Source organism: Catharus ustulatus, chromosome 33 (assembly GCF_009819885.2).
Source record: "Catharus ustulatus isolate bCatUst1 chromosome 33, bCatUst1.pri.v2, whole genome shotgun sequence".
Taxonomy (NCBI): Eukaryota; Metazoa; Chordata; class Aves; order Passeriformes; family Turdidae; genus Catharus; species Catharus ustulatus.
In genome coordinates, this window is record NC_046253.1 from 274,277 (window position 1) to 296,955 (window position 22,679).

At 68.4% G+C, this 22,679-nt stretch overlaps 6 protein-coding genes across 6 annotated transcripts in view; 1 reads left to right on the forward strand and 5 right to left on the reverse strand.

The window, feature by feature from the left end:
* Positions 1-1,115: 1,115 nt before the first annotated feature.
* WDR83OS (WD repeat domain 83 opposite strand) lies at positions 1,116-4,599 on the reverse strand. Its single transcript, XM_033083798.2, has 4 exons — positions 4,540-4,599; positions 3,758-3,863; positions 1,311-1,408; positions 1,116-1,229 (listed from the first exon to the last, which is right to left on the reverse strand). Exons 1-4 carry the CDS (start codon positions 4,572-4,574, stop codon positions 1,163-1,165), a joined length of 306 nt encoding a protein of 101 aa, XP_032939689.1. The 5' UTR covers positions 4,575-4,599; the 3' UTR covers positions 1,116-1,162.
* A 65-nt stretch (positions 4,600-4,664) lies between these two features.
* Positions 4,665-9,860, forward strand: WDR83 (WD repeat domain 83). Its single transcript, XM_033083770.1, has 9 exons — positions 4,665-4,779; positions 6,319-6,439; positions 6,511-6,616; positions 8,778-8,826; positions 8,927-9,053; positions 9,139-9,206; positions 9,294-9,402; positions 9,482-9,596; positions 9,668-9,860. The coding sequence occupies exons 1-9, from the start codon at positions 4,677-4,679 to the stop codon at positions 9,821-9,823; spliced, it is 954 nt and encodes a 317-aa protein (XP_032939661.1). The 5' UTR covers positions 4,665-4,676; the 3' UTR covers positions 9,824-9,860.
* Positions 9,861-10,713: 853 nt separating this feature from the next.
* Positions 10,714-15,090, reverse strand: DHPS (deoxyhypusine synthase). The gene is made up of 9 exons (XM_033083670.1): positions 14,878-15,090; positions 14,620-14,781; positions 13,539-13,660; positions 13,342-13,438; positions 11,720-11,806; positions 11,523-11,628; positions 11,337-11,440; positions 10,912-11,037; positions 10,714-10,833 (listed from the first exon to the last, which is right to left on the reverse strand). Exons 1-9 carry the CDS (start codon positions 15,088-15,090, stop codon positions 10,714-10,716), a joined length of 1,137 nt encoding a protein of 378 aa, XP_032939561.1.
* Positions 15,091-15,302: 212 nt separating this feature from the next.
* On the reverse strand, positions 15,303-17,598 carry FBXW9 (F-box and WD repeat domain containing 9). The gene is made up of 10 exons (XM_033083671.2): positions 17,349-17,598; positions 16,913-17,052; positions 16,694-16,825; positions 16,483-16,595; positions 16,314-16,405; positions 16,085-16,233; positions 15,886-15,999; positions 15,707-15,796; positions 15,547-15,612; positions 15,303-15,471 (listed from the first exon to the last, which is right to left on the reverse strand). Exons 1-10 carry the CDS (start codon positions 17,596-17,598, stop codon positions 15,397-15,399), a joined length of 1,221 nt encoding a protein of 406 aa, XP_032939562.1. The 3' UTR covers positions 15,303-15,396.
* An 820-nt stretch (positions 17,599-18,418) lies between these two features.
* On the reverse strand, positions 18,419-21,765 carry TNPO2 (transportin 2). The gene is made up of 6 exons (XM_033083755.1): positions 21,650-21,765; positions 21,489-21,564; positions 19,729-19,828; positions 18,832-18,906; positions 18,618-18,749; positions 18,419-18,530 (listed from the first exon to the last, which is right to left on the reverse strand). The coding sequence occupies exons 1-5, from the start codon at positions 21,735-21,737 to the stop codon at positions 18,642-18,644; spliced, it is 447 nt and encodes a 148-aa protein (XP_032939646.1). The 5' UTR covers positions 21,738-21,765; the 3' UTR covers positions 18,419-18,530; positions 18,618-18,641.
* Positions 21,766-22,530: 765 nt separating this feature from the next.
* TRIR (telomerase RNA component interacting RNase) overlaps positions 22,531-22,679 on the reverse strand; it is a 2,871-nt gene continuing 2,722 nt past the window's right edge. Inside the window, exon 3 of the mRNA XM_033083672.1 lies at positions 22,531-22,549. Within this exon, the coding sequence (XP_032939563.1) occupies positions 22,531-22,549 (19 nt within the window). The remainder of the gene's footprint in view (positions 22,550-22,679) is intronic.

Here is a 22,679-nt window from a genome sequence, read left to right on the forward strand (position 1 = left end):
GCCCGACTTCCCTCAGAGCCCCCTCAGAGCCTCCCCAGACTGCCCGAGCCCCCTCAGAGAGCTCTCAGGCCCTCAGAACTCCCTCAGAGCTCCCTCAAAGTGCCTCAGACCGCCCAACTCCCCTCAGAGCCTCCTCACACGGCCCGATTCTCCTCAGAGCCCCCTCAGACCCTCAGAGCCCCCTCAGAACGCCTCGGAGCTTCTTACACCACCCGAGCCCCCTAAGAGCCCCCTCAAAGCCCCCTCAGATCACTCAAATCCCCTCAGAGCCTCCCAGAGCCCCCTCAGAGCTTCTCACACCGCCCGACTCCCCTCAGAGCCCCCTCAGACCAGTCGACTCCTCTCAGAGTCCCCTCACGACCCCTCAGAGCCCCCTCAGAGACCCCCAGAGCCCCTCAAGCCAGCTCAGCCCCCTCAGAGTCCACTCAGAGCCCCCCAGAGCCTCCTCAGAGCCCCCTCAGACCACTCGAGCCCCCTCAGAGCCCCCTCACACCCTCAGAACCCCCCCAGAGTCCCCTCAGACAACTCAAATCCCCTCAGAGCCCCCTCAAAGCCCCCTCAGAACACTTAACTCCCCTCAGAGCCCTCTCAGAGACCCCCAGAGCCCTTCAGACCAGCTGAGCCCCCTCAGAGCCCCCTCATAGACCCTCAGAGGCCCTCAGACCACTCAAAACCCCTCAGAGCCCCCTCAGAGCCCTCCAGACTACCCGAGCCCCCTCAGACCACTCAAATACCCTCAGAGAACCCGACTCCCCTCAGAGCCCCCTCAGAGTCCCCTCAAAGCCCCCTCAGAGCCCCCCAGAGTCCCCTCAGATCGCCCGAGCCCCCTCAGACCAGCTGAGCCCCCTCAGAGCCCTCCAGACCACCCGAGCCCCCTCAGACCACTCAAATCCCCTCAGAGCCCCCTCAGAGACCCCCAGAGCCCTTCAGAACCCCCCAGACTCCCCTCAGAGCCCCCCAGAGCCCCCTCAGACCACTCAACTCCACTCAAATCTCCTCATAGCCCCCTCACAGCCCCCTCAGAGCCCCCCAGCTCCCCCACCACAGCCCCCTCCCCACCCCTCCCTCCCCCGGGGGTCTGCCCCCTCCCATCAATCACACACAAACCACAGCAGTGCCACGACCCCCCTTTATTGCCCCCACCGAGGGACCCCCAAACCCGTCACCACGGCGGGGACATGGGCTGGGGGTTCTGCAGGTACGACATGACCACGGCCGAGATGGAGAGCCTGGAGGGGCACACAGGGGTGTGAGAGACCCCCGGGGTGGCCCCCCGGGACCCCCGAGACCCCCGGGACCCCCACACTCACATGAAGCTGCTCATCATCTGCTTGGTGTCCTCGGAGCTGCGCGAGTTGGCGAAGCTGATGAAGGAGCAGTAAACGGCGATCCAGGCGCACCACTTGAGCTGGGGAGGGGCGGGAGGGCGCCGTGAGACCCCCGGGGTGGGCTGGAGACCTCCGGGAGACCCCCGGGATGGGCTGGAGACCCCCGGGATGGGATGGAGACCACCGGGATGGGCAGGAGACCCACAGGATGGGCTGGAGATCTCCAGGATGGGCTGGAGACCCTCGAGATGGGCAGGAGACCTCCAGGATGGGCAGGAGACCCTCGAGATGGGCTGGAGACCCCCAGGAAAGTCCAGTGATACCCCCGGGGTGGGCTGGAGACCCTCGGGATGGGCTGGAGACCCCCAGGAAAGTCCAGTGATACCCCTGGGATGGGCTGGAGACCCCCGGGATGGACACGAGATCCTCGGGATGGACAGGAGAACCCTGGGATGGGCCGGAGACCCCCGGGATGGGTTGGAGACCCCCGGGATGAACAGGAGACCCCCGGGGTGGGCTGGAGACCCCCGGGATGGGTTGGAGACCCCCGGGATGAACAGGAGACCCCCGGGGTGGGCTGGAGACCCCCGGGACAGCCCCGGGGTGGACTGGAGACCCTCGGGTGGGCTGGAGACCCCTGGGATGAACAGAAGACCTCCAGGATGGGCTGGAGACCCCCGGGATGGGCACGAGACCCCCGGGACAGCCCCGGGGTGGGCTGGAGACCCCCGGGATGAACAGGAGACCCTCAGGGTGGGATGGAGACCCCCGGGATGAACAGGAGAATCCCGGGATGGGCTGGAGACCACCGGGATGGGCTGGAGACCCCCGGGACAGCCCCGGGATGAACAGGAGACCCTCGGGATGGGCTGGAGACCCCCGGGATGGGCTGGAGACCCCCAGGGTGGGCAAGAGACCTCCAGGATGGGCTGGAGACCCTCGGGGTGGGCAGGAGACCCTCGGGATGGGCTGGAGACCCCTGGGGTGGGCAGGAGACCCTCGGGGTGGGCAGGAGACCCCCGGGATGGGCTGGAGACCCTCGGGGTGGGCAGGAGACCCTCGGGATGAACAGGAGAGCCTCGGGATGGGCTGGAGACCCCCGGGATGGGCAGGAGACCCCCGGGATGGGCAGGAGACCCCCGAGATGGGCAGGAGACCCCCGGGGTGGGCTGGAGACCCTCGGGGTGGGCTGGAGACCCTCGGGATGGGCTGGAGACCCCCGGGATGGGCAGGAGACCCCCAGAACAGCACCGGGATGGGCTGGAGACCCCCAGGATGGACACGAGATCCTCGGGATGAACAGGAGACCCCCGGGATGGGCTGGAGACCCTCGGGATGGGCTGGAGACCCTCGGGGTGGGCAGGAGACCCCCGGGATGTACACGAGACCCCTGGGATGGGCTGGAGACCCTCGGGATGGGCTGGAGACCCTCGGGACAGCCCCGGGGTGGGCAAGAGACCCTCGGGATGGGCAGGAGACCCCCGGGATGGGCTGGAGACCCCTGGGGTGGGCTGGAGACCCCCGGGATGGGCAGGAGACCCCCGGGGTGGGCTGGAGACCCCCGGGGTGGGCAGGAGACCCCCGGGGTGGGCAAGAGACCCTCGGGATGGGCTGGAGACCCCCGGGGTGGGCTGGAGACCCTCGAGATGGGCTGGAGACCTCCAGGATGGGCTGGAGACCCTCGGGATGGGCTGGAGACCCTCGGGATGGGCAAGAGACCCTCGGGATGGGCAGGAGACCCTCGGGACAGCCCTGGGGTGGGCAGGAGACTCTCAGGGTGGGCAGGAGACCCCCGGGATGGGCAGGAGACCCTCGAGATGGGCTGGAGACCCCCGGGATGGGCTGGAGATCCCCGGGATGGGCAGGAGACCCTCGAGATGGGCTGGAGACCCCCGGGATGGGCTGGAGACCCCCGGGATGGGCTGGAGACCCCCGGGAGACCCCCGGGATGGGCTGGAGACCCCTGGAATGAATAGGAGATCCCTGGGGTGGGCTGGAGACCCCCAGGATGGACTGGAGACCCTCAGGATGGGCAGGAGACCCTCGGGACAGCCCCAGGGTGGGCAAGAGACCCCCGGGATGGTCAGGAGACCCTCAGGGTGGGCTGGAGACCCCCGGGGTGGGCAGGAGGACCCCCAGGATGGGCAGGAGACCCCCGGGGTGGGCAGGAGACCCTCAGGATGGGCTGAAGACCCTTGGGATGGGCTGGAGACCCCCGGATAGGCTGGAGAACCCCGGGATGGGCTGGAGACCCCCGGGATGGGCTGGAGACCCCCGGGACAGCCCCGGGATGAACAGAAGACCCCCAGGATGAACAGGAGACCTCCAGGATGGGCTGGAGACCCCCGGGATGGTCCGGAGACCCCCGGGACATCCCCCTGAGCCCCCCGGGGATGGCCCCGAGTCCCCCAGGGGCGCCCCCCGCCCACCTTGAGCATGAGCCCGCACATGCTGAACACCATCCCCAGCAGGTTCATGTAGTCGGGGGTCGGGTCCTCCAGCGCCGGGTTGGTCTCGGTGGCCGGGGGCTTGTACCTGGCGGGGGAAGGGGCTTGGTCAGCGGGGACGGGGCTACGGGAGCCGGTGGGTCTGCCCGGTGCTGCTCCCGGTGCCGGTGCCGCTCCCGGTGCTGCTCTCGGTGCTGCTTTCGGTCCCGGTGCTGCTCCCGGTACCATCCCCGGTCCCGGTGCTGCTCCCGGTGCCGCTCCCGATCCCGCTCCCGGTCCCGCTCCCGCTCCCGGAGCAGCTCCCACTCCCAATCCCACTCCCGGTCCCGGTGCTGGTTCCGCTCCCGGTCCCGCTCCCACTCCCGGTGCCGCTCCCGGTCCTGATCCCACTCCCGATCCCGGTGCTGGTGCCGCTCCCGGTGCCGCTCCCGGTGCCGCTCCCGGTCCCACTCCCGCTCCCACTCCCGGTGCCGCTCCCGGTGCCGCCGTGTCCCGCCCCGGTCCCACTCCCGGTGCCGCTCCCGGTCCCGGTGCCGCTCCCGGTCCTGATCCCACTCCCGGTCCCGGTGCCGCTCCCACTCCCGGTCTCGGTCCCGGTGCCGCTCCCGTTCCCACTCCCGGTCCCGCTCCCGGTCCCGCCGTGTCCCCCCCCGCTCCCGGTGCCGGTCCCGGTCCCGCTCCCACTCCCGGTCCCGCTCCCGCTCCTGATCCCACTCCCGGTCCCGATCCCGCTCCCGGTGCCGCCGTGTCCCCCCCGCTCTCACCGCGCCACCTTGCCGGGTCTCCGCGGGTCCGCCATGGCCCCGCCGCCGCCGCCGCCGCCTCTTCCGCCGCCGCCACCGGAAGGGCCCGGCCCCGCTCTCACCCCCGTGTCCCCCCCGGTGCCGGTCCCGGTCCGGCCATGGCGTTCCCGAGCCCCCGGCCCGCCCGGCCCGAGCTGCCCCGGCAGCGGGTGCAGACCCTGCAGTGCGGGCAGGGAGCGGTGCGGGCCGCCCGCTTCAACGGTGAGACACCGGGGGAACGGGAGAGGAGAGAGCGGGAGCGGGGGAACGGGACCGGGGGATGGAGGCTGGGAACCGGCGGGGGTCCCCATGTCCCGGGCGGGGGTCCCGGGATCATCCCGTGTCCCATTTGGGGGTCCCGGTGATCTCCCCGTAATCCAGGCGGGGGTCCCGGGATCAGCCCGTGTTCCATTTGGGGGTCCCGGGGATCTCCCCGTGCCCCAGGCGGGGGTCCCGGCAATCAACCCATAAACTGGGCGGGGGTCCCGGGATCAGCCCGTGTTCCATTTGGGGGTCCCGGGGATCTCCCCGTGCCCCGGGTGGGGGTCCCGGCGATCTCCCTGTAATCCGGGCGGGGGTCTCGGGGATCTCCCCCTTTCCCGGGCGGGGGTCCCGGCGATCTCCCCCTTTCCCGGGCGGGGGTCCCGGTGATCTCTCCCCTTTCCCGGGCGGGGGTCCCGGCCATCTCGCTGTAATTTGGGCGGGGGTCCCGGCCATCACGCTGTAATCCGGGCGGGGGTCCCGGCGATCTCCCTGTGCCCCGGGCGGGGTTCCCGGTGATCTCCTCCTTTCCCGGGCGGGGGTCCCGGGGATCTCGCTGTAATCCGGACGGGGGTCCCGGCGATCTCGCTGTAATTCGGGCGGGGGTCCCGACCATCTCGCTGTAATTCGGGCGGGGGTCCCGACCATCTCGCTGTAATTCGGGCGGGGGTCCCGACCATCACGCTGTAATTCGGGCGGGGGTCCCGGGGTTCTCCCCCTTTCCCGGGCGGGGGTCCCGGCCATCACGCTGTAATTCGGGCGGGGGTCCCGGGGATCACGCTGTAATTCGGGCGGGGGTCCCGGCCATCACGCTGTAATTCGGCCGGGGGTCCCGGGGATCTCGCTGTAATTCGGGCGGGGGTCGCGGCCATCACGCTGTAATTCGGGCGGGGGTCCCGGGGATCTCGCTGTAATTCGGGCGGGGGTCCCGGCGATCACGCTGTAATTCGGGCGGGGGTCCCGGCGATCTCGCTGTAATTCGGGCGGGGGTCCCGGCGATCTCGCTGTAATTCGGGCGGGGGTCCCGGCGATCTCGCTGTAATTCGGGCGGGGGTCCCGGCCATCACGCTGTAATTCGGGCGGGGGTCCCGGTGATCTCCCCGTGTCTCAGGCGGGGTTCCCGGGTTTCTCCCCGTTTGCCGGGCGGGGGTCCCCGGGATCTCGCTGTAATTCGGGCGGGGGTCCCGGCCATCACGCTGTAATTCGGGCGGGGGTCCCGGCCATCACACTGTAATCCGGGCGGGGGTCCCGGGGTTCACTCCCTTTCCCGGGCGGGGGTCCCGGGGATCTCGCTGTAATCCAGGCGGGGGTCCCGGCGATCACGCTGTAATTCGGGCGGGGGTCCCGACCATCTCGCTGTAATTCGGGCGGGGGTCCCGACCATCACGCTGTAATCCGGGCGGGGGTCGCGGCCATCACGCTGTAATTCGGGCGGGGGTCCCGGCCATCTCGCTGTAATTCGGGCGGGGGTCCCGGCCATCACGCCCCTTCCCCCCGCAGCCGACGGCAATTACTGCCTGACGTGCGGCAGCGACAAGACGCTGAAGCTCTGGAACCCGCACAAGGGCACGGCCCTGCGCACCTACCAGGGCCACGGCTACGAGGTGCTGGACGCCGCGGGGTAAGGAGGGGCTCTGGGGACCCCTGCCCGCCTCGGGGAGCCCCCGCCGTGCTCACGGGACCCCTCCCCAGATCGTTCGACAACAGCCAGATCTGCTCCGGTGGGGCCGACAAGGCCGTGGCGCTCTGGGACGTGACCACCGGGCAGGTGGTGCGGAAGTACCGGGGGCACGCCGGGGTGAGCCGGGGATTTGGGGAGGGGGTTTGGGGAGGGGGATCCTCAGCTGGACCGGGGGCACGCCGGGGTGAGCCGGGGGATTTGGGGAGGGGGGTTTGGGGAGGGGGATTTGGGGAGGGGGATTTGGGATCTGGGACCCTCAGCTGGATTGGGGCACGCCGGGGTGAGCAGGGGGATTTGGGGAGGGGGTTTGGGGAGGGGGATTTGGGGAGGGGGATCCTCAGCTGGACTGGGGGCACGCCGGGGTGAGCAGGGGGATTTGGGGAGGGGGTTTGGGGAGGGGGTTTGGGATCTGGGACCCCCGGTTGGATTGGGGCACGCCGGGGTGAGCAGGGGGATTTGGGGAGGGGGTTTGGGGAGGGGGATCCTCAGCTGGACCGGGGGCACGCCGGGGTGAGCCGGGGGATTTGGGGAGGGGGTTTTGGATCTGGGACCCTCAGCTGGACTGGGGCACGCCGGGGTGAGCAGGGGGATTTGGGGAGGGGGTTTGGGGAGGGGGATCCTCAGCTGGACTGGGGGCATGGCGGGGTGAGCCGGGGGATTTGGGGAGGGGGTTTGAGGAGGGGGTTTGGGGAAGGGGATTTGGGGAGGGGGTTTGGGGAGGGGGATCCTCAGCTGGACCGGGGGCACGCCGGGGTGAGCAGGGGGATTTGGGGAGGGGGTTTGGGATCTGGGACCCCCAGATGGACTGGGGGCACGCCGGGGTGAGCAGGGGAATTTGGGGAGGGGGTTTGGGGAGAGGGATCCTCAGCTGGACTGGGGGCACGCCGGGGTGAGCCGGGGGGATTTGGGGAGGGGGTTTGGGGAGGGGGTTTGGGATCTGGGACCCTCAGCTGGATTGGGGCACGCCGGGGTGAGCAGGGGATTTGGGGAGGGGGTTTGGGGAGGGGGTTTGAGATCTGGGACCCCCAGCTGGATTGGGGCACGCCGGGGTGAGCAGGGGCTGGGGAGGGGGTTTGGGGAGGGGGTTTGGGGAGGGGGTTTGGGATCTGGGACCCCCGGTTAGATTGGGGCACGCCGGGGTGAGCCGGGGAATTTGGGGAGGGGGTTTGGGATCTGGGACCCTCAGCTGGACTGAGGGCATGCTGGGGTGAGGAGGGGACGGGCTGGGGAGGGAGATTTGGGGAGGGGGGTTTGGGATTTGGGACCCTCAGCTGGACCGGGGGCACGCCGGGGTGAGCCGGGGGGTTTGGGGAGGGGGTTTGGGGAGGGGGATCCTCAGCTGGACTGGGGGCACGCCGGGGTGAGCCGGGGGGTTTGGGGAGGGGGTTTGGGGAGGGGGACCCTCAGCTGGACCGGGGGCACGCCGGGGTGAGCCGGGGGATTTGGGGAGGGGGTTTGGGGAGGGGGATCCTCAGCTGGACTGGGGGCACGCCGGGGTGAGCCGGGGGGTTTGGGGAGGGGGTTTGGGGAGGGGGATCCTCAGCTGGATCAGGGCACGCCGGGGTGAGCCGGGGGGTTTGGGGAGGGGGTTTGGGGAGGGGGATCCTCAGCTGGACTGGGGGCACGCCGGGGTGAGCAGGGGGATTTGGGGAGGGGGTTTGGGGAGGGGGATCCTCAGCTGGATTGGGGGCATGCCGGGGTGAGCCGGGGGATTTGGGGAGGGGATTTTGGGAGGGGGTTTGAGGAGGGGAACTTGGGGAGGGGAATTTGGGGAGGGGGATTTGGGGAAGGGATTTGAGGAGGGGGATTTGGGGAGGGAGTTTGGGGAGGGGGTTTGAGGAGGGGGGATTTGGGATGGGAATTTTGGGAGGGGGATTTGGGGAGGGGATTTGGGGAGGGGGATTTAAGGAGGGGAATTTGGGGAGGGGGATTTAAGGAGGGGAATTTGGGGAGGGGAATTTGGGGAGGGAGTTTAAGGAGGAGGATTTGGGGAGGGGGATTTGAGGAGGGGATTTGAAGAGGGGGATTTGGGGAGGGGATTTGAGGAGGGGGATTTAAGGAGGGGAAATTGGGGAGGAGGATTTGGGGAGGGGGGTTTGTGGAGGGGGATTTGGGGAGGGGGATTTGGGAGGGAGTTTGGGGAGGGGATTTGAGGAGGGGGATTTAAGGAGGGGAGTTTGAGGAAGAGGATTTGAGGAGGGGGATTTTGGGAAGGGATTTGGGGAGGGGGTTCGTGACCCCCACCCGCACCAGGGCACTGATTTTCCTCCTCCCGCAGAAAGTGAACTGCGTCCAGTTCAACCAGGAATCCACTGTGATCGTGTCCGGTGAGGGAGGGGTTTGGGGGTCCCCCCGCCGGCCCCGGGACCCCCCTGCAGCCCCCTCCCCACCCCGAGCCCCCCGTTTTTCCCCCTTTTTCCCCCCCAGGCTCCATCGACTCCACGGTGCGCTGCTGGGACTGCCGCTCGCGCCGCCCCGACCCCGTGCAGCTGCTGGACGAGGCCAAGGACGGCATCTCCAGCGTGAAACTCTCGGCCCACGAGATCCTGACGGGGTGAGGGACGAGCCCCCCACCACTGCGGGACCCCCAGGGTTGGGGAGACCCCCTGAAATCCCCCCCGAACTCCCCCTCCCCACAGCTCCGTGGACGGGCGCGTGCGGCGCTACGACCTCCGCGCGGGGCAGCTCTGCTCCGACTACATCGGCAGTGAGTGCGGCCTGGGGGGTCTGGGGGTGTCCCCAAGCTGGGGAGGGGTCTCCAGGGACCCCCTAAACCCCCCATTTGTGCCCCCAGCCCCCATCACCAGCGTGTGCTTCAGCAAGGACGGGCAGTGCGTGCTGGCCGCCAGCCTGGACTCCACGCTGCGCCTGCTGGACAAGGACACGGGCGAGCTGCTGGGCGAGTACGGACCCCTCCCCACCCCGAGTGACCCCCGAGTGACCCCAGGGAGACCCCCAGCTCAGCCCCCACCCCCTCCCCAGGTACACGGGCCACACCAGCACGACCTACAGGCTGGACTGTGTCCTCAACGAGCAGGACACGCACGTGGGCTGCGCCTCCGAGGACGGACACGTTTATTTCTGGGACCTGCTGGAGGTGAGGAGGGGTCTCTGGGGGGGTCTGGGGACACTCCCACCCCCCTCGCTGACCCCCAGTGTCCCCCCCAGGGCTCGCTGGCGCTCAGCCTGCCCGTGGGCCAGGGCGTGGTGCAGTCGCTGGCCTTCCACCCGCGCCTGTCCTGCCTGCTGGTGGCCACGCAGGGCCAGGTGACGCTGTGGCGAGAGGACAGCTTCCAGCCCGGGGGGGGGGACCCCGACACCTGAGGGGGGTCCTGGGGACAAATAAACCCCGAGAGGTGACCGTGCCGTGCTTTATTGGGGGCTGGAATAAATAATCCACACGCGCCAGGGGAGGGGACATGGAGGGGACACGGGCTGGGGGTGCAGGGCTGGGGGGGTCCCTCAGGGCTCGGGGGTCCCTCAGCCTTCGGGGGTCCCCTCGAGGGTCCCTCAAGTCTGGGGGTTCCTCTCGAGGGTCTCTCAGGCCTCGGGGGTCCCTTGGGGGGTCCCTCAGGGCTCAGGGGTCCCTCGGGGGTCCCTCGAGGGTCCCTCAAGTCTTGGGGGTCCTCTCAGGGTCCCTCAGGTCTTGGGGGTCCCCTTGAGGGTCCCTTAGGTCTTGGGGGTCCCCTCGGGGGTCCCTTGGAGGTCTCTCAGGCTTCGGGGGTCCCCTCGGGGGTCCCTCAGGCCTCAGGGGTCTCTCAGCCCTTGGGGGTCCCTCAGGGCTCGGGGGTCTCTCAGGTCTTTGGGGTCCCCTCGGGGGTCTCTCGGGGGTCCCTCAGGTCTTGGGGGTCCCCTCGGGGGTCTCTCGGGGGTCCCTCAGGTCTTGGGGGTCCCCTCGGGGGTCCCTCGGGGATCTCTCAGCCCTCGGGGGTCCCTCCTGGCTCGGGGGTCCCTCGGGGGTCCCTGAGCCCTCGGGGGTCCCCTTGGGGGTCCCTTGGGGGTCCCTCAGGTCTTGGGGGTCGCCTTGAGGGTCCCTCAGAGCTCGGGGGTCCCCTCAGGGGTCTCTCAGCCCTTGGGGGTCCCCTTGAGGGTCCCTCAAGTCTTGGGGGTCCCCTCAGGGGTCTCTCAGCTCTCAGGGGTCCCTCCTGGCTCGGGGGTCTCTCAGGGGTCTCTCGGGGGTCCCTCGGGGGGGTCCCTCAGCTCTCGGGGGTCTCTCAGCCCTCGGGGGTCCCTCCTGGCTCGGGGGTCCCCTCAGTCCCCACGAAGGCGCCGGCGCGCCGCGCGAACGTCTCGGCCACCAGCAGCGGGAACACCAGCGAGGCATCGGCGTAGACCTGGCACAGGGCAGGGGGGGGTCAGGGGGACAATCCCACCCTGGACCCCTCCCCAAATCCCCCCTGCAGCCCCCCCACCTTGACCGGGGTGGCGTCCACGCGGATCTTGCCCCAGGACACGGCCTCGTCCGGCCGCGCGCCCGAGTCGGAGCCGTCGAACTCCTGCGCCGTGTTCACGTACACCGAGAAATCGGCGCCGTTCCGCTGGGGGGGGGGCACGGGGGTGAGACCCCAGACCCAATCTGAGACCCCAGACCCCTCCCTGAGACCCCTCCCTGAGACCCCTCCCTGAGCCCCAGACCCATCCTGAGACCCCAGACCCAATCTGAAACCCCTCCCTGAGACCCCAGACCCAATCTGAGACCCCTCCCTGAGACCCCAGACCCAATCTGAGACCCCAGACCCAATCTGAGACCCCAGACCCATCCTGAGCCCCCTCCCCGAGCCCCCCAGCCCCTCCCCGAGCCCCCCAGCCCCCTCCCCACCCCCTGGCCCCCCCTCACCATCAGGTTGGCGTTGGCGATGTGGTGCTTGACCAGCCCCCCGCCCAGGATGATCATCCCGGTTTTGCAGGCGAAGATGGCCTGGGTGTTGATGAGCCGCAGGTCTGGGGGCACACAGGGGGGGTCAGGGCACCCCAAAACCCCCTCGGGGGGGTCCCCAGGGTCAGGGGGGGGGGTCACCCTCACCCTCCACGATGTCCAGCACCAGCCCTGGGCGTTTGTAGGAGTGGAAGAAGATCATGTCCCCCAGGGAGCCGTCGGTGAGCGCCGGGCTCAGCACCGGGATCTGGTTCTGGGGGGGACACAGTGACAGCTGGTGACACCCCAGTGACCCCCCAGTGCCCCCCCAGTGCCCCCCAGTGCCCCCCCAGTGCTCCCAGTACCTTCTGGGCCCAGTAACAGATGGACTCGGGGTTGTTGATCTCCTTGCCCAGCCGGGCAATCATCCGGGACGGCGTCCACCGCACGCCCTGGGGGGGGGCCGGGGTCAGGAGTCCGGACAGGGGGGCACAGGGACCCCAGACCCCACCTCAACTGTCCAGGGATCTCCAGACCCCTGCTCGAGTGTCCAGGGACCCCCAGACCCCCTGCCCCAGTGTCCAGAGACCCCCCAGATCCCAGCCCAGGCATCCAGGGACCCCAGACCCCCTGTCCGAGTGTCCAGGGACCCCCAAACCCCACCCCAGGTGTCCAGGGACCCCCAGACCCCTGCCCAGGGATCCCCCAGACCCCTGCCCGAGTGTCCAGAGACCCCCAAACCCCACTCCAGGCATCCAAGGAACCCCCAGACCCAACCCCAGTGTCCAGGGACCCCCCCCAAACCCAATCCCAGGTGTTCAGGGACCCCCAAACCCCCTGCCCGAGTGTCCAGAGACCCCCAGACCCCACCTCAGGCATCCAAGGACCTCCAGACCCCACCCCAGGTGTTCAGGGACCCTCAAACCCCCTGCCCCAGTGTCCAGGGACCCCCAGACCCCTGCCCCAGTGTCCAGGGACCCCCAGACCCCCTGTCCGAGTGTCCAGAGACCCCCAAACCCCACTCCAGGCATCCAAGGAACCCCCAGACCCAACCCCAGTGTCCAGGGACCCCCCAGATCCCCGCCCAATTGTCCAGAGACCCCCCAGACCCCTGCCTGAGTGTCCAGAGACCCCCAAACCCCACTCCAGGCATCCAGGGACCCCCCAGACCCTGCCCCAGTGTCCAGGGACCCCCCAAACCCAATCCCAGGTGTCCAGGGACCCCCAGACCCCACCTCAGGCATCCAAGGACCTCTGGACCCCACCCCAGGTGTCCAGAGACCCCAGACCCCCTGTCCGAGTGTCCAGGGACCCCCAGACCCCTGCCCGAGTGTCCAGGGACCCCCAGACCCTGCCCCAGTGTCCAGGGACCCCCAGACCCCCTGTCCGAGTGTCCAGGGACCCCCCAGACCCTGCTCCAGTGTCCAGGGACCCCCAGACCCACCCCAGGCATTCAGGGACCCCAGACCCCACCTCAGTTGTCCAAGGACCCCCAGACCCCCGCCCGAGTGTCCACGGACCCCCAGACCCAACCCCAGGTGATCAGGGACCCCCAAATCCCCCACCCCAGGCATCCAGGGACTCCCAGACCCCTGCCCAAGTGTCCAGGGACCCCCCAGACCCCTGCCCCAGTGTCCAGGGACCCCAGACCCCACCTCAGCTGTCCAGGGACCCCCAAACCCCACTCCAGGCATCCAGGGACCCCCCAAACCAAATCCCAGGTGTTCAGGGACCCCCAGACCCCACCTCAGGCATCCAAGGACCTCTGGACCCCACCCCAGGTGTCCAGAGACCCCAGACCCCCTGCCCGAGTGTCCAAGGACCCCCCAAACCCCCACCCCAGGCATCCAAAGGACCCCCAGACCCCCACCCCAGTGTCCAGGGACCCCCAGACCCCCACCCCAGTGTCCAGAGACCCCCCCCAGACCCCACCCCAGGCATCCAGAGACCCCCAGACCCCCTCCCAGTCTGTGGTCCCCCCCCTCACCTGCGTGTCCTGCTCGTCCACCATGCGCTCCAGGATGGGCATCAGCCAGTCCTCGAACTTGCAGTAATTGTCGTTGGGCACCAGCAGGTTCCCGATCCTGGGGACACCCAGGTGACCCCAAGGTGACCAGGAGTGACCCCCAGGTGACCAGGAGTGACCCCCCAGGTGTCCCCAGCCCCCCCCAGCCCCCCCCAGACCTGTTGATGCCGCTCTGGCGCAGCTCCCGGCCCCGCAGCTGGAAGTCCCCGATGAAGGTGGGCGCCAGGCACTTGATCAGATCCTCCTCAACCCCCCCGGCCGTGGTCACCAGCACGTCCACCTGGGGGGAGGGGACAGGGACACGGTGTGACACCCTGGGGACACCCGAGGACATCCTAGGGACATGGGTGTGACACCCTGGGGGACAGCCAGGGACACCTGGGGACAGCCAGGGACAGCCAGGGACACGGGTGTGACACCCTGGGGACAGCCAGGGACACCCCAGGGACAGCCAGGGACACGGGTGTGACACCCTGGGGACACCACAGGGACACCTGGGGACAGCCAGGGACACCCCAGGGATACCTGGGGACACCCGGGGACACCACAGGGACACCCAGGGACCCCTGAGGACACCCAAGGACACTCAGGGACACCGGGTGTGACACCCTGGGGACACCCAGGGACACCCGAGGACATCCTAGGGACATGGGTGTGACACCCTGGGTACACCCAGGGACACCCAGAGAATCCACAGGGATACCACAGGGACACGAGTGTGACCCTCGGGGGACAGCCACGGACCCCATGGGACACCCCAGGGGCCTGAGGGCTCCTGGCCATGGGGCAGGGGGGACCCCGAGAGTGCCTGAGGTGCCCGATGTGCCCAGGCCACTGTCCCCACGCCATTGTCACTGTCCCCACAGCACTCCCAGTGTTCCCATGCCAGTCTCAGGTGTCCCCACGCTGTCCCCTGTCCCTTATCCCTCTGTGCTCTGTCCCCTGTCTGTCCCCTGTCCCCTGTCCCTGTCACCATGCCGTGCATGCACGAAGTAGCAGATGCTCTGTCCCCCTGTCTGTCCCCTGTCCCCCTGTCTGTCCCCTGTCCCCCTGTCTGTCCCCTCTCCCCCTGTCACCATGCCGTGCTGCACGAGGTAGCGGATGCTGTCCCCCTGTCTGTCCCTTTGTCCCCTGTCTGTCCCCTGTCCCTCTGTCCCCATGCCGTGCTGCACGAGGTAGCGGATGCTCTGTCCCCTGTCTGTCCCCTGTCCCCCTGTCCCTCTGTGTGTCCCCTGTCACCATGCCGTGCTGCACGAGGTAGCGGATGCTCTCCCTCACGCCGGAGCTGACGAGGTTGGAGGTGAAGCCCAGGAAAATGGTGCAGCCCGAGGGCGGCCGCGGCCCGGCCATGGCCGCTCGCTCCCGCTGCTCCGCGCTCAGCGGCTCCAGCTTGGCCGCGATCTGCGGGAGGAGGAGGAGGGGGGGACACCGGGAGGGGTCACACCGGGCCCGGTTCTCCCCTCCCGACCCTCCCGGTGTGACCCCCCCGGGCCGCACCATCCGCTCGATCTCCGCCACCGCCTGCGCGAAGCTCGTGGCCTGGAAGCCGGTGGTGCGGAAGGAGCGGAGCAGCGCCGCGTGGTCCGCGCCCCCCGAGAAGTCGTAGCCGCGCACCGGGAGGGCCTCGGCCGGGAGGGCCCCGCTGGGCCGCAGCACGGCCCGGAGCGCCTCTCCCGGCGCCTCTCCCGGCGCCTCTCCCGGCGCCGCCATGGCTCGGCCAGGCCGCTCAGGGCGCCGCCATCTTGGGCCACGCCCCCCGCGCCGTGCGCCTGCGCGCTGCGCTCCCGGCAGGACGGCGGCCGCGAAGGGACAAAAACCCCGCAGAGGCGAAAAGGCGCGGCGGTGCCCCAAACCCGCCCGAATTCACCCCAAACCCTCCGGGGGACACAAGCTCCGTTCCAGTAAAATCCTTTAATACCCGCGAACAGGCGGCACTTTCCAACCCCACCCACGTCCCGGATGCGGGGCCGGTCGCCCCGAAATTGGGGGCGCGCTCGGAGCCCCCCGGCGGCGGCGTCAGGTCCGGAGCCTCCACACCTCGACCGAGAGTCCCCCCGAGGCCGCGGCCACCACGTCCCCGTCCACGCTGATCTGGGGGAGGCACACGAGGGTCAGGGGGGCTTGGGGGGCATCCCAGGGGGGCGAGGCGCGGGGACAGCCCCTCACCCCGTTGAGAACATCGTCGTGAGTCCAGGAGCAGATGGTGCGGGGGGGATCGGTGGGGACGTGGATCTGCGCGAGAGGCGAAGCCGGGGGGGTCAGCAGCCCCAGCCAGGAGCTCCCCAGCCCCCTCAGGGCGCCCCCAGCCCATCCCCGGGACCCCCACCCGCAGCGTCCTGTCGGTGGATGTGGTGTAGAGCGAGCCCACCGAGTGCCACAGCCCCGTGATCTGCAGCCGGTGTCCCACGTCGAAATACTGCGGGGGGGGGACAGAAAGGCCCCGGTGAGCCCCGGGAGGGGGTCCCAGCCCCTCGGGACCCACCCGGAACCCCCCCGAGCCCCTACCCGGGCGGGCTGGAAGCCGCTGCCGCTGCTGCCGAACAGGTACACCCGGCCCTGGTTGTCCCCAGCCCAGAGCTGGGAGCCGCGGTAGGACATGGACAGCAGGTAATTGTCCAGCTGCGGAGGACACGCTCGGAATGTCGCCGTGGTGGGCACGGGGACCCTCCGAGGTGAGGAGGGGGATTTGGGGTGCAGCCCCCACCTGCAGCCGCTGCAGGACGGCGCCGGCGCGGCGATCGAACACCACGAGCGTCCGGTCCTCGCTGCCGGACACGATCAGCCGCTCGTCGGCCGCCAGCGACAGCACCGCGCTGGCGTGCGGCTTGTAGCTGCTCACCTGGGCCTGCCCGGCTGGGGAGGGGGCGCTGGGGGGGTCAGAGCGATCCCCCCGCGGCCCCACCCTGCCCAAATTTCCCCCCCTCCCCCAGTACCTCGCGGGTCGTACACGGTCACCGTCTTGTCGTAGGTGCCGGTGACCAGCACGTCGGGGCGGTACGAGAGGCACAGCACGGCCGCCTTCTCCCTGGGGGAGTGGGGAGGGGGTCAGCAGGACCCCCCCGAGCCGCCCCCAGCCCCCTCTAAGAGCCCCCCGGGCCGTACCTGATCTCCCCGAACTGCTGCCCCTCGGCCGCCAGGTCCCAGAGCTTCACGGTGCTGTCCCAGGAGCCCGAGCACACGCGGGTGTCGCGGGCGGCCAAGCACCACACCCAGCCCTGGGGGGGGACCCAGAGGCGCTGCCGGACCCCGGACCCACCTCGGGACCCCCCCCGAGAGGGGGATTTTGGGGGTGGGAGTTGGCTCCGATCCCCACCTTGTGGGTCCCGCTGCGCCCCGAGCCCAGCGCCTTCACCAGAACCTTCCCGGGGGGACCCCGGCCCAGCTCCCGCAGGTCCCACAGGTTCACGTTGCGGTCGCGACCCCCCGAGACGCACAGAGACCCTCCCTGCGGGCAGGGAGGGGGGCACAGCTGAGCTGGGGACCCTCCTGGGGACCCTCCTGGAGACCCCAGGGACGCCCCCCCGCGCCCCACCTGCAGCAGGAGGACGGAGTCGACGGAGGCGAAGTGCCCCTCGTCCAGCGAGAAATGCTCCATGGGGGCGCCCCCGGCCCCCCAGCGCTCCAGGTGCTCCTCCAGGTCCTCGCAGGCAGCGGCCCAGTCGAACCCATCCTCTGGGGGGGGACCCCAAAATCACGGGGAGGGTCCCCAGGGCTGTCCCGGAGACCCCTCAGAGGAACGGGGAGGGGGGATGTGGGGCTGCACGGGTGCCCAATACCGAGGTTTGGGGGGGATTCATGGGGGTCCCCCAATTCTGGGTGGCCCCTCAGGGGGTCGGGGGGTATCAGTGAGACCCCAAAACCACGGGTGGGGTCCCCAGCAGGTCCCGATTTCGTCCCGATTTCCCCCCGGCGGGACCGGCCTCGCCTCCCCCCGACCCCGGGGAGGGTCGCGGCGCCCCCAGACCCACCTGGCAGCACGGGCAGGGGGCGGCGGGCGCGGCGCTGCAGCCGGAGCCGCCAGGCCACGGCGTCGCGGGCCAGGTCGCGCAGGGCGCGGCAGACGCGGGGCAGCACCCGCCGCACGTCCCGGGCCCGCAGGAAGCCGCAGATCCGCAGCAGCAGCTCCGGCGGCAGCGCCAGCAGCCCCAGCGCCACCCCCGCGCCCGCCGCCGGCCCGGAGGGCTCCGCGGGAGAGGCGGGCGCGGGGGGCCCGTCCATGGCTGCGGCTCAGCACCGAGCGCGGCCCCGCGGCGGCGGCGGCACCGGGATCCGTCCAAACCGACCGCGCCCTCCCCGAGTGCCCGGTACCGGGAAGTCCTCATTCAGTTCCTCCCGGTACCGGCACCCTCCCCGAACACCGCCCTCCCTCCTTCCCCCGCTCGCCCCTCCCCGGTGTCGGTCCCGGTATCGGGGCCTGGCCCGGCCCGGCCGCGTCCCGTCTCCACGGCCACCGCGGAGCCACTTCCGGTGCGACGCGCGAATCAGCCAATGGGGACGCGCCGCCTCAGTGACGTCATCGAGCCGCGCCGGAAGCGGCCACACGCGGCCATGGCGGCGGCTCCGGGATTCCCCCCCGATCCCTCCCGGTTCCCCCCCGGTAAAACAAACCACACGGACATCGCGCACGGTTCCACAACGGCCTTTTCTTGTGCCGCCCGGCGCGACACAACCGGGCCCCCGCCCCCTCCCCTCGCCACGCCCTCCCCCCGATTCCCCGCCCTGGAAACGGTAGAAAAACGAACGGAAACGGGCAGACCAAACACCGGGACGCGGCACCGAACTCGCTCACGACGAAGCACAAACGGCGGCGGCTCGGCCACCCCCCCACCCCGCCCCGCCCCGCCCCGCCCGGGGCTCGCCGCGGTCCTGCGGGCTCTGTGGGGTTGGGGGCTCCGCGCGAACGTGGGGCGGGGGGGACACGGGGGTGACAAAACGGGAACGGGGCCCCCCCCCACCCCCTCCAGCCCCGGTTCTCGCCCTCCCCCACCTGGGATCGGGGCCCCTCCCCAGGGTTCGGCCCCCACCACCACCCCCAGCCCCCCTCCCCTTTTTATTCCTCCCCCGGGGGTCGCGCTGCTCTCGGGGTTCCCCCCCAACCCCGGGGGTCGCTCCGGGCTCGGCTCCGTCCCCTCGGGGCTCCCGGCGCCGACCTGGGGAGGGGGAACAGCGCTGGTTGGGGAGGGGGCCGGCAGCGACCCCCGGGGTGTTGGGGTGGGGTCTGCGCCCCCTCCCCGCACCTGTCTCAGGTGTGTGCACCTGGCCTAGACCCCGTAAAACGCCGCCAGCCGGTCCTTGAGCAGCGGGGGGAACTGCTCCGAGAACTGCTGCCAGTTCTCCTCGCCCACCTGCGCCTTGAAGCCGTGCAGGATCTGCGGGGAGGGGGCACGGTCACTCGGGGAGGGGTCCCTGAGCCCACCTGGACCCCCCCCGAGCCCCCCCGGGACCCCTCACCTTGTAGAACATGTCCCGCAGGTCGTCCTTGGGGCTCACCCAGGACGCCACGGCGTCGCAGAAGAAAATGAAATCCTGGGGGGAGGGGGGAAAAACAGAGTGAAAATGGGGAGGGGGACACAAAAAAAATGGAAAGAGACACCCCGAAAATGGGGAGGGGGGACCGAAAATGGGGAGGGAAAAATAGCCAGAAATGGGGAGGGGGAAACAAAAAAATGGGGAGAGAGAAACAGCTTGAAATAGAGAGGAGAAACACAAAAACACCCCAAAAATGGGGAGGGAGAAACAGCCCGAAAATGGGGAGGGGAGACTGAAAATGGGGAGGGGGACACAAAGAAATGGGGAGAGAGAAACAGCCCAAAAATGGGGAGGGGGACACAAAAAAAATGGGGAAGGAAAAACACAAAAACACCCCAAAAATGGGGACAGGAAACCACCCAAAAATGGGGAGGGGGAGACCCCAAAAATGGGGAGAGAAAACCCAAAATGGGGAGGGGGGCCCCAAAAATGGGGCGGTGGACACAAAAAAAATGGGGAGGGGGAGACCCCAAAAATGGAGAGGGAAAAACACAAAAATACCCCAAAATGGGGAGGGGGACCCCGAAAGTGGGGAGAGAAAACCAGCCAAAAATGGGGAGGGGGACCCTGTAAAAAGGAGGAGGAGACACCCCAAAAAATGGGGAGGGGGCTCCCAAAAAATGGGGAGGGGGACACCCAAAAATAGAGAAAACCCCCCCAAAAATTGAGAAAAAAACCCCAAAAACGAGGAGATAAAACCCCAACCCCACCCCAAAACGGGTGTGGGACACCCCAGGGACCCCCGGTTTTTTCCCAGCCCCCTCCCCAGCATCCCCCCTCCCCAATTCGGGGGTCTCCCCCCCCCAGGACCCCCCGGACCTGCACGACCCCCCCCGGGTTGACGCCGATCATGACGCAGATGCCGCGGAACGCCGAGTCCTTCTCCTCGTTGTCGCGGATGTTCCGCAGGGAGGTGCACCTGGGGGGCGTGGAGACCCCTCCCCAAATTAGCAGAGGGGTGGGGACCCCTCCCCAAATTAGCAGAGAGCCACAGGAACACCTGAGCCCCCTAAAACCCACCTGAGCCCCAAAAAAACATTTTGAACCCCAAAAAAATCCCACCTGAGCCCCAAAAAACCCACCTGAGCCCCACTTGAGCCCCCTAAAATACACCTGGGAGGGAAAATGGGGGGTGGGGACCCCTCCCCAAATTAGCAGAGAGCCACAGGAACACCTGAGCCCCAGCTGAGACCCCTAGAACCCACCTGAACCCCCAAAAAACCACCTGAGCTGCACCTGAGTCCCTTAAAACACACCTGAACCCCCCCCAAACTCATCTGGGAGGGGGAAATGGGGGTGGGGACCCCTCCCCAAATTAGCAGAGGGGTGGAGACCCCTCCCCAAATTAGCAGAGAGCCACAGAAACACCTGAGCCCCAGCTGAGACCCCTAGAACCCACCTGAGCCCCAAAAAAACCCACCTGAGCTGCACCTGAGTCCCTTAAAACACACCTGAACCCCCCCAAACTCACCTGGGAGGGGGAAATGGGGGTGGGGACCCCTCCCCAAATTAGCAGAGGAGTGGAGACCCTCCCCAAATTAGCAGAGAGCTCCAGGAACACCTGAGCCCCCCTAAAACCCCACCTGAGCCCCAAAAAACCACCTGAAACCCCCCAAAACACACCTGAACCCCCAAAAAAAACCCACCTGAACCCCACCTGAACCCCCCAAACACACCTGGGGGGGGGGAATGGGGGGTGGAGACCCCTCCCCAAATTAGCAGAGAGCCACAGGAACACCTGAGCCCCAGCTGAGACCCCTAAAACCCACCTGAACCCCCAAAAATCCTTCTGAACCCCCCCAAAACCCACCTGAGCCCCAAAAAAAAACCTCCTGAACCCCCCCAAACACAGCTGGGGGGTGAATGAGGGGTGGAGACCCCTCCCCAAATTAGCAGAGAGCCACAGAAGCACCTGAGCCCCCCTAAAACTCACCTGAACCCCAAAAAACCTCCTAAACCTTTCAAAAAACCCCACCAGGACCCCCCCAAACTCCCCCAGGAGCCCCCAAACCCCCCAAGGACCCCCCCAAAAACTTCAAGGACCCCCCCCAAACCCCCCCTGAAGCCCCCCAGGACCCCCCCAAACCCCCCCAAAAACCTCCAGGACCCCCCCAAACCCCTCCTAATCCCCCCAAACCCCTCCCAAACCCCCCCCGACCCCCCTCGAAGCCCCCAAACCCCCCAGGACCCCCCCAAATCCCCCCCAAACCCCCCAGAAGCCCCCAGACCCACCAGGGCCGGATGAACTGCTGCAGCATCGGCGCCACCTCAAACCCCCCGACCCCCCCAACCCGCCCCCAAACCCCCCCAGGACCCCCCCAAACCCCCCATAACCCCCCCAGGACCCCCCCAAACCCCCCCCAGGACCCCCCCAAAAACCCCCAAACCCCCCCAAACCCTCCCCGAAGCCCCCAGACCCACCAGGGCCGGATGAACTGCTGCAGCATCGGCGCCACCTCAAACCCACCTGAGCCCCCCTGAGCCCCCCAAACCCCCCAGGACCCCCCCAAACCCCCCCCAGGACCCCCCCAGGACCCCCCCAAACCCCCCCAGGACCCCCTCGAAGCCCCCAGACCCACCAGGGCCGGATGAACTGCTGCAGCATCGGCGCCACCTCCTGCGGGCACACGAAGCCCAAGCGGCCGATGGTGATGGCTGGGGGGGCACAGGGGGGGGTCAGGAATTTGGGGAGGGGTCTCAGGGACCCCAGGGACCCCCCCCCAGCCCCCTCCATCCTCACCCGTGTTCTCCAGCAGCGTTTTGGGCGTGTTGGGCCGGTTGATGATCTCCACCAGGTTGTTGAGGACCATGGGGACGTAGGGCTGCATCTCCGAGCCTGGGGGGACACGGGGGGGGTCTGGGGGGGTTCTGGGGGGTTCTGGGGGGTTCTGGAAGGTTCTGGGGGGTTCTGAGGGACTCTGGAAGGTTCTGGGGGGTTCAGGAGGGTTCTGGAAGGTTCTGAGGGACTCTGGAAGGTTCTGGAGGTTTTTTTGGGGGGGGCTCAGGAAGTTCTGGAAGGTTTTGGGGGGCTTAGGTGTGTTTTGGGGAGGTTCAGAAGGTTTTTTGGGGGATTCAGGAAGGTTCTGGAAGGTTCTGGGGAGTTCTGGAAGGTTCTGAGGGACTCTGGAATGTTCTGGGGGGTTCAGGAGGGTTCTGGAAGGTTCTGGAGGGGTGCAGGAGATTTTTTTTGGGGGGTTCAGGTGGTTTTTGGGGGGTTCTGGAAGGTTCTAGGGGGGTTCTGGAGGGTTCTGAGGGGTTCTGGAAGGTTCTGGAGGTTTTTTTTGGGGGGCTCAGGAAGGTTCTGGAAGGTTCTGAGGGACTCTGGAAGGTTCTGGGGGGTTCAGAATGTTTCTCAGGGGTTCTGGAAGGTTCTGGAGGGTTCCGGAAGGTTCTGGAGGGGTGCAGGAGATTTTTTTGGGGGGGTTCAGGTGGTTTTTGGGGGGTTCTGGAAGGTTCTGGAGGTTTTTTTGGGGGGGCTCAGGAAGGTTCTGGAAGGTTCTGAGGGACTCTGGAAGGTTCTGAGGGATTCAGAATGTTTCTCAGAGGTTCTGGAAGGTTCTAGGGGGGTTCTGGAGGTTTCTGGGAAGTTCTGGAAGGTTCTAGGGGGGTTCAGAATGTTTCTCAGGGGTTCTGGAAGGTTCTGGGGGGTTCAGGGGGGGTTCAGGAAGTTTTGGGGAGGTTCAGGAGGTTTTTTTGGAGGGCTCAGGAAGGTTCTGGAGGTTTCTGGAAAGTTCTAGAAGGTTCTAGGGGGGTTCAGGAGGTTTTGGGGA